The sequence below is a fragment of the Sycon ciliatum genome, chromosome 11 (genome assembly GCF_964019385.1).
Source record: "Sycon ciliatum chromosome 11, ocSycCili1.1, whole genome shotgun sequence".
In the NCBI taxonomy this organism is placed as follows: Eukaryota; Metazoa; Porifera; class Calcarea; order Leucosolenida; family Sycettidae; genus Sycon; species Sycon ciliatum.
This window is the reverse complement of record NC_088653.1, coordinates 23,109,922-23,122,259: the sequence shown is the minus strand read 5'-3', so window position 1 is coordinate 23,122,259 and position 12,338 is coordinate 23,109,922. Positions and strand designations below refer to the sequence as shown.

Sequence of the window (12,338 nt, the reverse complement as noted above, 5' to 3'; positions counted from 1 at the left end):
ACTACAACATATGGGCCAATCGCGGTCATCCGTGCTTTTATAAGAACGAAATGGCGCTTTTAGTGACATTTTGCATACAAATCCCCATCTAGTAGGGCGCAGTCACCCAGTTTCGGTGGAAGTGCGCGAGTTCGATTGGGATTCAAGTAGGAAGGGAGCGTCTCAGCTTCCTCGGACCAAGACCATTCGACTCAGCACCCCGAAGACTACAACTGGTGAAAATTTGATTTTAGGGTATACTTCCCCTTTGAGCCAACGACACGATATTCACACCTTGATTTTCACACCTTGAGTGCCAAATGCGCCTTCATTAGCGCGCCATCTCCTATTTCGAGAGTCAGCAGTAGGTGCTTTTCCAGCTCAGTCGTTCAACAACTCGACTGTTCACTTGTCTTTCTCTCGGCATGAGGTCTCAATGACCGAAACAGCCGTCGCCCGTCGGAAGGAATTTTATTTCAGTACTTCGAAGCGGAACCTCTTTGTTGTTGTTGTGGAACGTGTGTGTTTGCATAATGGTCGGCCACAGATGCAGAGTGCAACCGCGGTGGCGGTGTAGTGACTGAAGTCAATGTACGCAGGACGTTCCAACTGGTAGTACCGGTACGTCATTGTACCATAGTGGCAGAGAATGGTTTTGTTCAGTTCGACCCGGGCGTGTTGCCGATAGCGGCGCTCATCGTCTTGGCCTTGGTACTACACTGCTTGCTGATTTACGCTGCTGTTATGGAGATTCGACGAGTTTCCAAACTTCTTGCGAGCCTTTCATCGCCTGCAAGGCTGCAACCGGACCTGCGCCTCGTGTGGAAAGCTGCCGAATCGCTCTCAACCAGAATCGTCTCTGCGCCAAGGATCCTCCGGTGTTTGACGGTGATGGGAGTTGATTCAAGGAGTGGTCTTTCGCAATTGCATGGACACCCAGGCCCTTGGAAGTAAGTCCAGAGCGAGAAACTAATTACTTGACTACTGGTATGTGGCTAGTTTCCCAGTGGCAGCAACGCTCGACCTTGGCCAATCTCTTCTCTGGAAGCTGGCGGCGGAGACACTCAACGACTTTTCTTCGCTGAGAGACGCGCTGCGGTCCAAGGTGTATGGACCACAGAGAACAGGTGCGTTTGAGATTGTTTGTCATAAAATCAATGTCGCGACTCGTTGGAATCGTATACAGTCACCTTTTTTTGCGAGTAACGACCTCCCGTCAGGCACCAGAACATTGTCGTTACTCGCGAAGTGTCCTTACTCGCGAATTCCCATATAATTATTATGTACATGTATACGAAGTTATGAACCCATATTTTGCATAGTATGACATGGGTATCAAAATGAAGCTCTTTTCATGTGTTATGCCAATGTGTACTTTATTTTCATATTGCAATTGATAGGAACAATAATATCAATATGGATAAAAAGGAGAAGAACGAAAAAAGGCAAGAGTTATGACTAACTGTCTACCGACGTAACCAGATCATAATGCAGTCAGGTTTACGCCTCGTAGACGTGTTGGAGCTAGGTGTCATCAGGTCGTTGAATGTCTCCGCGCTCCTTGTCAGTTTTGTGCCATTTTGTCGCACTCGCTGACTGTATACTGTGAAAGCGGAAAGTCTAAAGACCAAAAAGTTAACAATTTTTGTAATTTTGGCATGATTACGTGCAGAAAGTTTAACGTTTTTGTAATTTTGGCATGATTACGTGCAGAAAGTTTAACGTTTTTGTAATTTTGGCATGATTACGTGCAGAAAGTTTAACGATGGCTTTGCTGGCCACCCATCTGTATGCGCATCTTTACACAGACCTCTAGCGATAACGTATTTTTCAAATAGCGAAAAAAGACTGGTCGTTAAAACGTTAAGACTTTGTGTCTCGTTAGACTTTCCGGTTTTGCAGTAACGTCGATGTGGTTACATTGGTGGACGGTTACAGTACTGCCTGGCACCAAAGAACGGAGCGCCAAAGAACGGAGCGCCAAAGAACGGAGCGCCAAAGAACGGAGCGCCAAAGAACGGGGCGCCAAAGAACGGGGCGCCAAAGAACGGGGCGCCAGAGAACGGGGCGCCAAAGAACGGACAGGCTAGAATGTCACCATTTATTTTAACCCTTTGCCGGTCTAACTCAATGTATGTGCGCGGTGGTCACGCAAATACATGTACACACAACCAGCAATAACTCAAGAACCATGTGATGTAGGTATGGGTAAACCATATATTTTCAAAATCTGTATGCCTGAACGCGTCCAGAAAATTCAAATATGACTAGGTCCAGGCAAGGATAGGGCCCATGGTAGCCCTTCAAGTTGAGAGAAAATACAATTGCGAATGAAATACACGAATATCACAGCACGAAGGGCATACCAAGTTCGTGATGGAGCTGAAATCGTACAATAAACTATCAGGTAAGGGCTACGTCTTTACAAGAAATGTAGGCTCTCTACAATACCGCCATTGAACACCAACACTTCGCCATCGGCGATACGCCAGCAGCAGCAATTCCCATTCCACGATATCGCAGCTTCGGTTTGTTCATCTCAGGGCTGCTCACGTCAGATTCACTCTCGCTCAGATGAGCACTCAGGCGCGAGCTTATGCATGCCGTGATTCTCACGGCCAGGCGAATCAGCTGATCGCACCTGACGAGTCCTTGTGACAGTCGCTGTCGCCGTGTCGGCAGCAAGAAGGCTTCCTCTCTGTTTGGAGAATTTTGTTTCTTCATTCGTGGACGATATAGTTTTGAATTAGCAGGACTCAACGGAGCTCTTTTTCTCAACACACTACACTGCAAAACCTCCCGGGAGATCCAGCCTGGAGTTAAAGCAGCATCACCTTTATGCATATAACAATGAGGATCACCAACTTTATGATGTCCAGGGTGATCAGAATGCAGCCTGTAGTGCATCGCCTGTGGCCAAGATCGCACCGCCTCCTACAATTTGTACAGCTGACTTCAGGTACGCAAGGCGTCTGAACGGGTGATTCCGGGCTTGCTGCTGCTGCCAGTGATGGCGGTGGCGGGCATGGCAGGAGGGGTGGCGATGGGGTGATAGAAGGTGGTGTAGAAGCGTGTGTAGTTGGTGTGTCGGGAGAGCGTGGTGGTGGTGGTGGTGGTGGTCGGGCATGCCTTGGCAGTAGGGGTGGTGGTGGTGATGGTGAGAATGGCGATGATGACGACGATGCCGGTGTTACAAGTCGGGGGTTTGCCTCCACATATCCTACTGATCGGCGTTCGGCATCCGATGTGGATGGCGACGTAGGCGTTGCTGACAGCGGAGAGCCAGGCGGTGGTAGAGATGACGGATATGATGCAGGGGATGCCTGCGGTGACTGTTGAACGGGTGCGCTTGCGGCTTCCTCCATGATCAATCTCTCTCTCTCTCTCTCTTTCTCTCTCCCTCTCACAACTACAGCTTTCTTGGTCTGAGTTTTCTTATTTGCATTTTGGGAAAACAAAGCACTTTTTCATCACTTTTTCTTAGCTTCCGCCAGCATTGCACAACGTGATGGAGCAGGCGATCGAGATTCGAAAATGTACGACAGTTTACGATGAACACGTGCGGCTGGGCATGTTAGAGACGGGATGCAACACACACACAGGCACGTGTGACACGGTCGAGCATGTTAGAGAGAGAGATGGGCTTGTAGGAACTGTTATTCAATAGCTGAACACCATCACGTTACTTGGCAACTTGTTCAACTCACAAATCCAAGGCACTCCATTCGTAAACAGTGAACGCATGCAAAGGCGCGCAGGTCCCGAGACAGGAAAATCCTGTACAAACGCTGCGTTGCGCTCGCGCGAAGCTTCCGTGGGAGTCATGCCAATGCTGCGATGCCTTCTGGCATTTGTAATCGTCAACGGGTCGGGGCAGCACATCCGTGACGTAGATGTTGGTCGAGTTGGCCGTAAAGTATTGCCACATGCGCGATTTGAGCGTCCTGTTGAAGCGCACCACGACCACGGCCTCTCCCTCATTGTGAGTGCTGTACATCTCAATGCCGTTCTCAGTCAACCACCGTTTTAGCGTTGCGCTGTAGAGCTCCTTTCCCTCATCAACCCAGAGTTTACGTGAAGACCTCTCGCTGCTTCGAACGTTGTGGCGAAACGCATCGCGCACGGCGATCTCCGTTTTGTTCTTGAGCGGCACCATCCAGGCGTAGATCCACCATCCAGGCGTAGATCTACCTGCTGAACAGATCGATCACGGTGAGCAAGTACCGTACACCCTTGTTGTATTTGGCAAACGCTTGCATATCCACCAGGTCTACACTCCAAATATCGTCATGTCCGTGTAGATGTACGATCACACGCGTTCGGGGAAAGCACACCCTCCGTGGCTTGTGCATGTCACGCGCCAACCGCTCCGTCTACTTTTGCTTGCGCTGCCGTCGACGTCATCGGTCATCGTCATGATCAGCTGGTCGTTGGCACGTGTGTCGTTTGTAAATAGTCTGAACGTCCAGGGTGCCATCGATGCCACGCTGAGAAAATAGACGCTCCTCCAGCACGGCATAACGTCCGCACACCGCAGTCGTACGATCCTGGAGTCGGACGGGAGTACGTGAAGAGCACATCTCCGTGGTTGCTATCAAGATCGTGCAGCACTCTGGAATTTATGATAATGGGATACAGAATAGAATAGCTGAAGTGAGCTAGCCCACAGATAATTAGAACCTTCAACTCACTTGAAACAAAGACTTGGAAGTGTAATTTGAAGACCGTCTACAGAGAAAAAGATAAACAAAAAGAAAGAAAGAATGATAAAAAAATAAATAAAAAAGCAGGGCATAAAAGAGCGGAGATTGACTGAGCTAGCTCATGATATTGAAAGAAAGAAAAATAAAATCAGTCAATACTACTACCACCCCTACTAGTAGTCAATGATGTTTTATTGCTTCAACTGCAATGTCAAGCTAAACGGTCTTAAGCAGCTGCTGGACCACCTGATGGGCCGACACCACCGTCAGATAACGCAGTTCCAAAATACTTATGTGGATTGCGAGATGTGGTAAGTTGTGAAATGCGTGATTTGTACAGGTACTGTTTTAAGACGGACATGTGTGTGTGTGTGTGTGTGTGTGTGTGTGTGTGTGTGTGTGTGTGTGTGTATCTGTGCCTTTCGAACAGTTCAGAAAAATCCATTCGCCCCGATCACTGCGTCCAAAGCAGTCATGTGGAAGCTGTGTGTAAACAGGGGAGGTCATTCTACGGCGATATGAGATCCGCATACAAGCTGCCAGAGCATACGTGGCTTTTGTAAGTGTGGGTGTGTGCGTGTTGTATTTCGTTGTCAAGAGACCTGTTTCAAGTACACTGTACATCTTTAGCCTACTTGCATTTATTATTATTATTATTATTATTTTTTTTACATCTGTTCAACTTGAGTGCAAAGTACTTGATAAGTAATTGGTGTTACAAAACTTTCCTGGTTACACAGAATGCTCATGGTACATCTATCGATGTTTTTTGGTGTGTGTGTGTGTGTATATGTTTTTCAACTACACACAGAACCAGCTGGTACGGCCGCGATAATAACTGGGAGTGGGAAGTGATCTACAAGTAGCACTTGGAATAATGACCATTTTTCTCATATACCGGTATACATATTATGTAATTTTTTTTCTTTCCTTTTTTTACTCGAAGCCATATGCATGTAACACATAGCAAGCATGACTCTCTCAATTCCAATGATTTGTTTCATTACGATTCATTCATGAAATAATTCCAATGATTTATTTCATTACGATTCATTCCTGAAATAATACGTGAACAGTATGACCTACGTGTGTGTGTGTGTGGTGATGGAGAGGGAGGTACTAAGCAAGTGCTACATCGTGTTGAAAAACACGAGCACGAGAAATAGCATGCTAAAGTAGTAATGGTAAAGGTTAGTGGATAGATGAAAGGAGAGAGAGAGAGAGAGAGAGAGAGAGAGAGAGAGAGAGAGAGAGAGAGAGAGAGAGAGAGAGAGAGAGAGAGAGAGAGAGAGAGAGAGAGAGAGAGAGAGAGAGAGAGAGAGAGAGAGAGAGAGAGAGAGAGAGAGAGAGAGAGAGAGAGAGAGAGAGAGAGAGAGAGAGAGAGAGAGACGAATACTAATCAGATGCTAGAGCATGTTGAAAAACACGAACACTGAAAGAGAGAGAGAGAGAGAGAAAATGAAAGAGAGAGAGAGAGAAGTGAAAGAGAGAGAGAGAGAAGTGAAAGAGAGAGAGAGAGAAGTGAAAGAGAGAGAGAGAGAGAGTGTATGTATAGATGAATACAAATCAGATGCTTGAGCGTGTTGAAAAACACGAGCATAGAAAAACAAAACAGTGCTGGAGATTATATACAGGTAGTGCTAGAGTTAGGGATGAGTACTAACCAGGCATACATGTACATGTGGCTAATGGATGCACATGTTACACACACAGTTCAATTAAAGAGCTCGTCGAACTCATCAGCGCAGTCGTCTTCGTCATCCTCCACCTTCCTGGATTTCTTCGCGAAACCCTCGAGCAGTTCATCGAGTTCCTTCTCTCCGATGTCAAGTGTTACATCAGTGTCCTCCAATGTCCTCAGGTGAATATGATCAACCTCTTCGGCATAGACTTGCGGGATGGCTGCCAGCAGACATTTGAACTTTCCTGCAGCTCTCATGACACTGACGGTCGAGGGACACACTAACACTTGAAAGGGTTTGTCCAGCACGAAGGCTTTCGCCCCCACCATCTCACTTCCTCGCACATATACCGCGGTGACAAATCTCCTGTCACTGCCAGTCTCGCTGTCAGATGTCCGACAGGATTGGGGGAAGAAATTCGTCCCAATGCGCTTCACATTCGCACATGTCACGGCACGTCGCACTGTTGACGAGCACTTCAGAAGTGATCGTACAACTTCGTCGAGCGACATCTCGATCTCCACCCTGATCTGCTCAAACCTATCTTGCCGAGCCGTTGCAGTGGCGGAGAAAGCAGGTAGAGCAGATTTTGTGTGGTGAAACCTGGCTCCTGGTGAAAGACGACTGTGAGTGCGTCCATTAACCTTGTGCTGCACTTGAGCACCTTTCTCAACACCATCGGTAATAAAAGTGAAGGTATCCATAGCTTTAAAATGGAGAGACAACGATTTACACTAGGTAAAAGGAAGGAGAAGATTCAGGTGTTGATCGGAGGAGTGATATGGTCCAGAGGCGAAGAGCACGGCCTTTTATACACCACAAAAGACGGGTCAAGCGAACAAGTCAGGACACCTCAAATGGGTTCTGGTCAGTCATACACAAACAAACACATGTATGGGTTGCTTCTTGCACGATGAAAGCAAGTTGGAACAAGAACTGTGTTCAGGGGGACAGTGCTAGCTCCTGCACGTACATGTCCGCGGAGGGGATCGCCTATCGCACGATCGCAGCAGTCAGCAACATAAACCATAGCCTCCCCAAAGGATGTGGTGACCCAAACATGCACAGGTGCCAGGGGTGTTTACGACAAGATCAAACATCCTGAAACAAGAACGGACAAACTCAAGAGGGTATTTTGATCCATACACCCAAAGGTGCATGAGTTTCCTTATTGCACTCAAAACAAGCCTGAACATGAACCATGATCCCACCATCTCCATATTGCAAGGAGATGAACATGTTCCGACAAAGTATACACATACAAGAGGGGAATGGATTACTCATCACTTTCCGCAGATACAGGTTCAGACAGGCCACAACACTACGTAAGGTGCACGCATACAGACATTAGTCATCACATACACACACACACACACACACACACACACACACACACACACACACACACACACACACACACACACACACACACACACACACAGAGACAGTGACACCATGTACCATGTACAATGTAGTATGATGTACCATGTACTACACCCCCCCCCCCCCCCACACACACACACACAAGAGTCACATGCATGAACCTTTGGGATTTAACACCATGGGGACACAAGGAGACACGCCTCCATAGACACACGCCCCCGGTTAACACCTCCTTCTTTAGCTCCTCCTCCCACCGGAAGCCACGCCCTCTTTGCGGTCAATTAAGCTAATTAGTGTTTAAGTGGGTTCAAGGTCAAGTGGGGTACTTGAAAGTTCAAGTGGGTTCAGATCTGGGCCAGAACCCCCCCCCCCCCCCCCCGCCACTACTACTCAGTAGAAGGGGTCACTGCACAAGGAATACCATTTGATTCTATGCAGAAGAAGGAGCTGAATAGCAGTGTGGACAATGGGCGTAAAAGAGGCACAGGGAAGACAGCCATTAGGAATTCTAAGGAAGTTTCATTAGAATGTGTGTAGATAAATGAAAAGGAGGTCGAAAGTGAAATGCATCAAAAGGGTCTACAGGGTACATGTGCTAGTATTCCTCAGGTCATCCTAGTGTGTGGGAGTAATACATGAACACAGTGAGACTAGTTACTATGCATGTCATGGAGCTGCAAGCACGGTAGTAAGAGTTGCAAGTGCAGGATGCGGTGCAACACGCGTGACCAACACATTGAAAGTGATTCACGCTGCAGCTGTGTAAGTAGTTACCTTGGTTACTAGCGTGCCAACGCTACACATGTACGTATTCCACAAAAACTTACTAGGTACATGTATAGACTAAGAAGGTGATCAACTAGTCTGGGTTAGAGGTTTGTTTGTGTCTGACCTTTAGACGCACACAAAAGTGTTTTGGTTTAAAAATGTGCGAGAAGCCGTCTATTAATATTGTGCTATAGAGTCAAGACACAGTACGAGTAGATGTCAGACTCATCTAGGGACGAGGGTTGATATTGAGCCTTCATCAGCACACTGACGATTTGAAGTAGAATCATACCGGCCGTACGTTTTCTGGAGCAGCTGCTCTCTTCCTCTCCTCGTCTCCATGGCTTTGGCAAGTTGGCACCATTGGTCAAGATTGTCTTCGGTCTGCTTGCACACGTGGTGTTTGAACTTGGCTGACAAGACTGGACTTGTGATTGGCTCACCTCTATAACTGTGGTGTTGCGCGTACTTCTCTGGTGAGGCCGCCATGTCGCTGATAAACGCTATGGCATCATCAAGCGTCCGAAAGCGAGACAGATCGACGTAGGAAGAATTTGTAGGAGCCACAAACTCGTATCCTGGCATTTGACCCTGGGTCAGCACTATGGGTACCGTGCCTAGTGACAAGGCCCGATGAAACTTCTCCGTAATGTAGTCCATACATATGGCATTCTCAACAGCAAAATTATACAGATAGTTTTCCAGCGCGGGCTGGACATTAGCGGGGAGCCTATGATTGTTGAGACAGCCGCCGACACTGTGAACCTTAATCTTCTGCATCATGTACTTCAACAAATCTTGACGGCCACCGAATGACCAGCAATTGGAAACCAGAGCTGACACAGGAGCTACATGTCGCTGGCCGTACGGTATCTTCAGAGGCTTCACATATTGTTTGCAAAAGCACTCTCCTGGCTCAGTGAACGAGTGGCGAATATCACTGGTCCAAGCATACGATCGAAGCAAGTTTATTCCAGACATCCGAGCGACATTGTCCTTTCTACTGGCAGCGTATGGAGCTTCAGTGCTTGTTGCCATAAACAATTGGTACTTGTGACCCTTGGAGGGCAGTGGGTCAGGAAGCTCTGGAGCTGCGAATTCTACAATATCAGCAACAGCAAGCATCTTGCGGTCTGTTGTGTAGATCATGTCAATGCCGTCACAGCATCCAAAGTGTAACAGGCCATCACTGGGAGGGAACATCGTGAAGTTCTTGTTGCCAACCACAGCATTCCAGTAGAGTATGATAAGTCTCTTTCGTGGATTCTGGCAAATCAGGACCATCCCTGGGTGTTGGCATGTGGGCATAGCATTTTTGACAGTGTGTGGCCAGGAAAAGCCTAAGCCATACTGCCCCCATACTTTAGAAATCTGAACGAGCTTCTTATGATATGGCTCCTGAGCGACTGGTGTCTTCACGGAACCATTGTCCTGGAGTGGGCGCTTACTCACGTCCCGTGCAGGCAGTACACGCCTGCCGATTACTGGTAAAAGACTGCGTTTTCCTGTAGTAGTCCCTGGTAAAGTGACCTTCCACAATCCCCAGGCTGATAGTGATGCGGCGAGCAGGATCACAAGGATCGGCTTTACTTTTAGAGTTTGCTTCACCAATACTGCTGAGGCCATTCTTGTGATTATTCTAGACAGATAGACAAGCAGGTTGTTCTGTCTACGCCAGTTACTTTTCACATACAAAATGTCTATGAACTGAGTATGGCCAGTATATATGAGCCGTCAACTGACTAAATGTACCTTTTTCAACAGGGTTCTTTTTCCCGCAGATCTATCTGCAACAATCATAAAGTCATATTCAGGTACCTTTGGTGACTTCTTTCACTTGTGATTTTTTTCTCCACCCCTAGGCCTTGGCCCTCCCCGTTACTATATTTGTCATGTCGCTCGCATGTATAAAAGGAGGCGCTATCGCCTGTTTGTGTTGCGACTTTAAATAAAAGTCAACAACAAGTTGTCGGCGTGCCGCATGAGGACGCGTCTCTCCTGGATGAGCATGGCGCCGGCGAGTCGTTCTACTGCGATATCCCCGGGTACGACGACAGCGAGCGCGATGATGGAGACGACGACCTGTACGCACCGGCCGCGGAGAAGCGCCAGCTCCGGCCGTCTGACAAGGACGAAGACGAGAGTTACAATGACTTGGAGCAGGAATGACGATGTTATGAAGAGAGAGTGAGAGAGGTGGAGCATGCGACGTTCATGCCTGTTGTGCTGTCGGCAAGTGGTGGCATGGGAAGAGCGGCGACATCACTCTATCGCCGAATGGCGTTATTGAGAGCGGAAAGGAGGAAGGAGCAGTACTCCCACGTAATATCTTACATCAGATGCCGTCTCTCATTTGCCCTGTTGCGATCATGCATCATGTGTTTGCGGGGTTCACGGGGTCTTTTCCGTGAGCGATCGGTTCGGCATCCGGAGTCTGCTGAGCTGGTTGTTGCTGAGGCCCAGGTTGCTCGCATGTGAGAATCTATAAATTGCAGCAGAATTTTACAGGCTATGTTTTATTATTATTAGGCCACACTGAAGAAGGTCTGTGGTTCGACTCACCCGACCGACCGTACATTTTTCAGCCCGACCGTAACTTTTTTTCGGCGGGCTGTCGTGTGACTGACGTAGATCTACGTGGACTGAACACGTCCACGTCTAAGTGCTGTGCAGCGTGAGTCTGCGGACACAGGCGGCTCCTTTTGGACTTGACTTGTAGTCATGGTAGTTGTACTGCAGTGCAGTGCAGTGAGTGGTACGACTGCTGCCTTGTGCTGGTAGTAGAGTCTACTCGATACGACCACCGGCAGACTGGCGAGACTTATTTTGAAGTGACCGTCCGGTTGAGAGTGATTGCCTCGTTCCAGATTAAAGGGGCACTCCGGCTTCATTTTCGACGCCGAGTTTTCGATGCCAAGACGAAGGTTGGTGAAAGAGAAAACCCCTCGAACAAGAACGAGTCTCCAGAAGCGATCGAGTCGAGCAGGAAGACGACTTTTGAATTTCGGCCGAGCGAGCGCTGATGACGTAATGAGGGATTAGCTTGCCAGTGGAAGTGCATCTGCGCACATACATTTCACATACTTTTTGGCCAATTTTCAATCGAAGAGGAGGTTGTTTTCTATGTTCTCTCAACGTCGTGAGCGATCCCGTCTTCTATACCCTTCCAGGTACCCTGAAGGTCCTCCAGAGGAGAATTTATCTCCATCAAAGCGTTGTTGATCCCCTAAATTCGTCTCGAGACATATTCACCCAGTGCAGTGCTGACAAATGTAGAATGTTGAATCTGTGATAATTGTCGACGATGGACAGAAAGGTTGATAGCCGCTATCGCAGGGAAAGTGAAGCTGCTGGAAGTAACAACGGGGAGCTTGTTAGCATCACTTGATCAAAGCAGCTAGACGGAATCGGGGAGTACTGACTATTTGTCTCGCCCTCAGTTTAGTGAATTTTATGATCAGAAAATTTTTCGATCAGGATCCCTTCTACAAGATGTGTAGTACAGGTGATTTCTGAACTTGACGATATGGAGACCGACCAGTAGACCTACCAACAACGTGTACCTGCAGGAAATTCACCCAAGGCTATTGCTAATGCTATCCTCTTCAGTGGCTGTTGTTTTTTTTGTAAACATATGTTCACTTCTCTCAACATATTCCTGCATGGCAGCAAGAAGGTGCGCTATGGAATTCAACGCCACAATCTTCGCCCAGCTGTGGATGAAGCATGGTCAAGTCATGGCAGTACATATACTTGAACCAGATGAGAAATTGAAGTTCATTTGTGATGCGAAGTTTGACAGCCCCAGTGACCGAGTCAAGCG

General features: G+C 47.8%; 1 protein-coding gene and 1 long non-coding RNA gene across 4 annotated transcripts; one reads left to right on the top strand and one right to left on the bottom strand.

The window, feature by feature from the left end:
• Positions 1-258: 258 nt before the first annotated feature.
• LOC135827606 (uncharacterized) lies at positions 259-5,760 on the top strand. Of its 3 annotated transcripts, XR_010555511.1 has the most exons (3): positions 273-1,106; positions 5,113-5,241; positions 5,494-5,760. It is a non-coding gene; the product is annotated as an uncharacterized LOC135827606 (long non-coding RNA). The 3 variants fall into 3 exon arrangements; XR_010555512.1 differs by having other exon boundaries at positions 259-1,106; positions 5,118-5,760; XR_010555510.1 differs by having other exon boundaries at positions 259-1,106; positions 5,113-5,760.
• A 2,424-nt stretch (positions 5,761-8,184) lies between these two features.
• LOC135827598 (alpha-(1,3)-fucosyltransferase fut-3-like) lies at positions 8,185-10,403 on the bottom strand. The gene has a single exon (XM_065340069.1). It carries the CDS (start codon positions 10,139-10,141, stop codon positions 8,741-8,743), a length of 1,401 nt encoding a protein of 466 aa, XP_065196141.1. The 5' UTR covers positions 10,142-10,403; the 3' UTR covers positions 8,185-8,740.
• Positions 10,404-12,338: the final 1,935 nt, after the last annotated feature.

What these genes read in the sequence shown, in the direction of transcription:
- LOC135827598 (XM_065340069.1), bottom strand. Translation starts at nt 10,141, where the DNA reads ATGGCCTCAGCAGTATTGGTGAAGCAAACTCTAAAAGTAAAGCCGATC.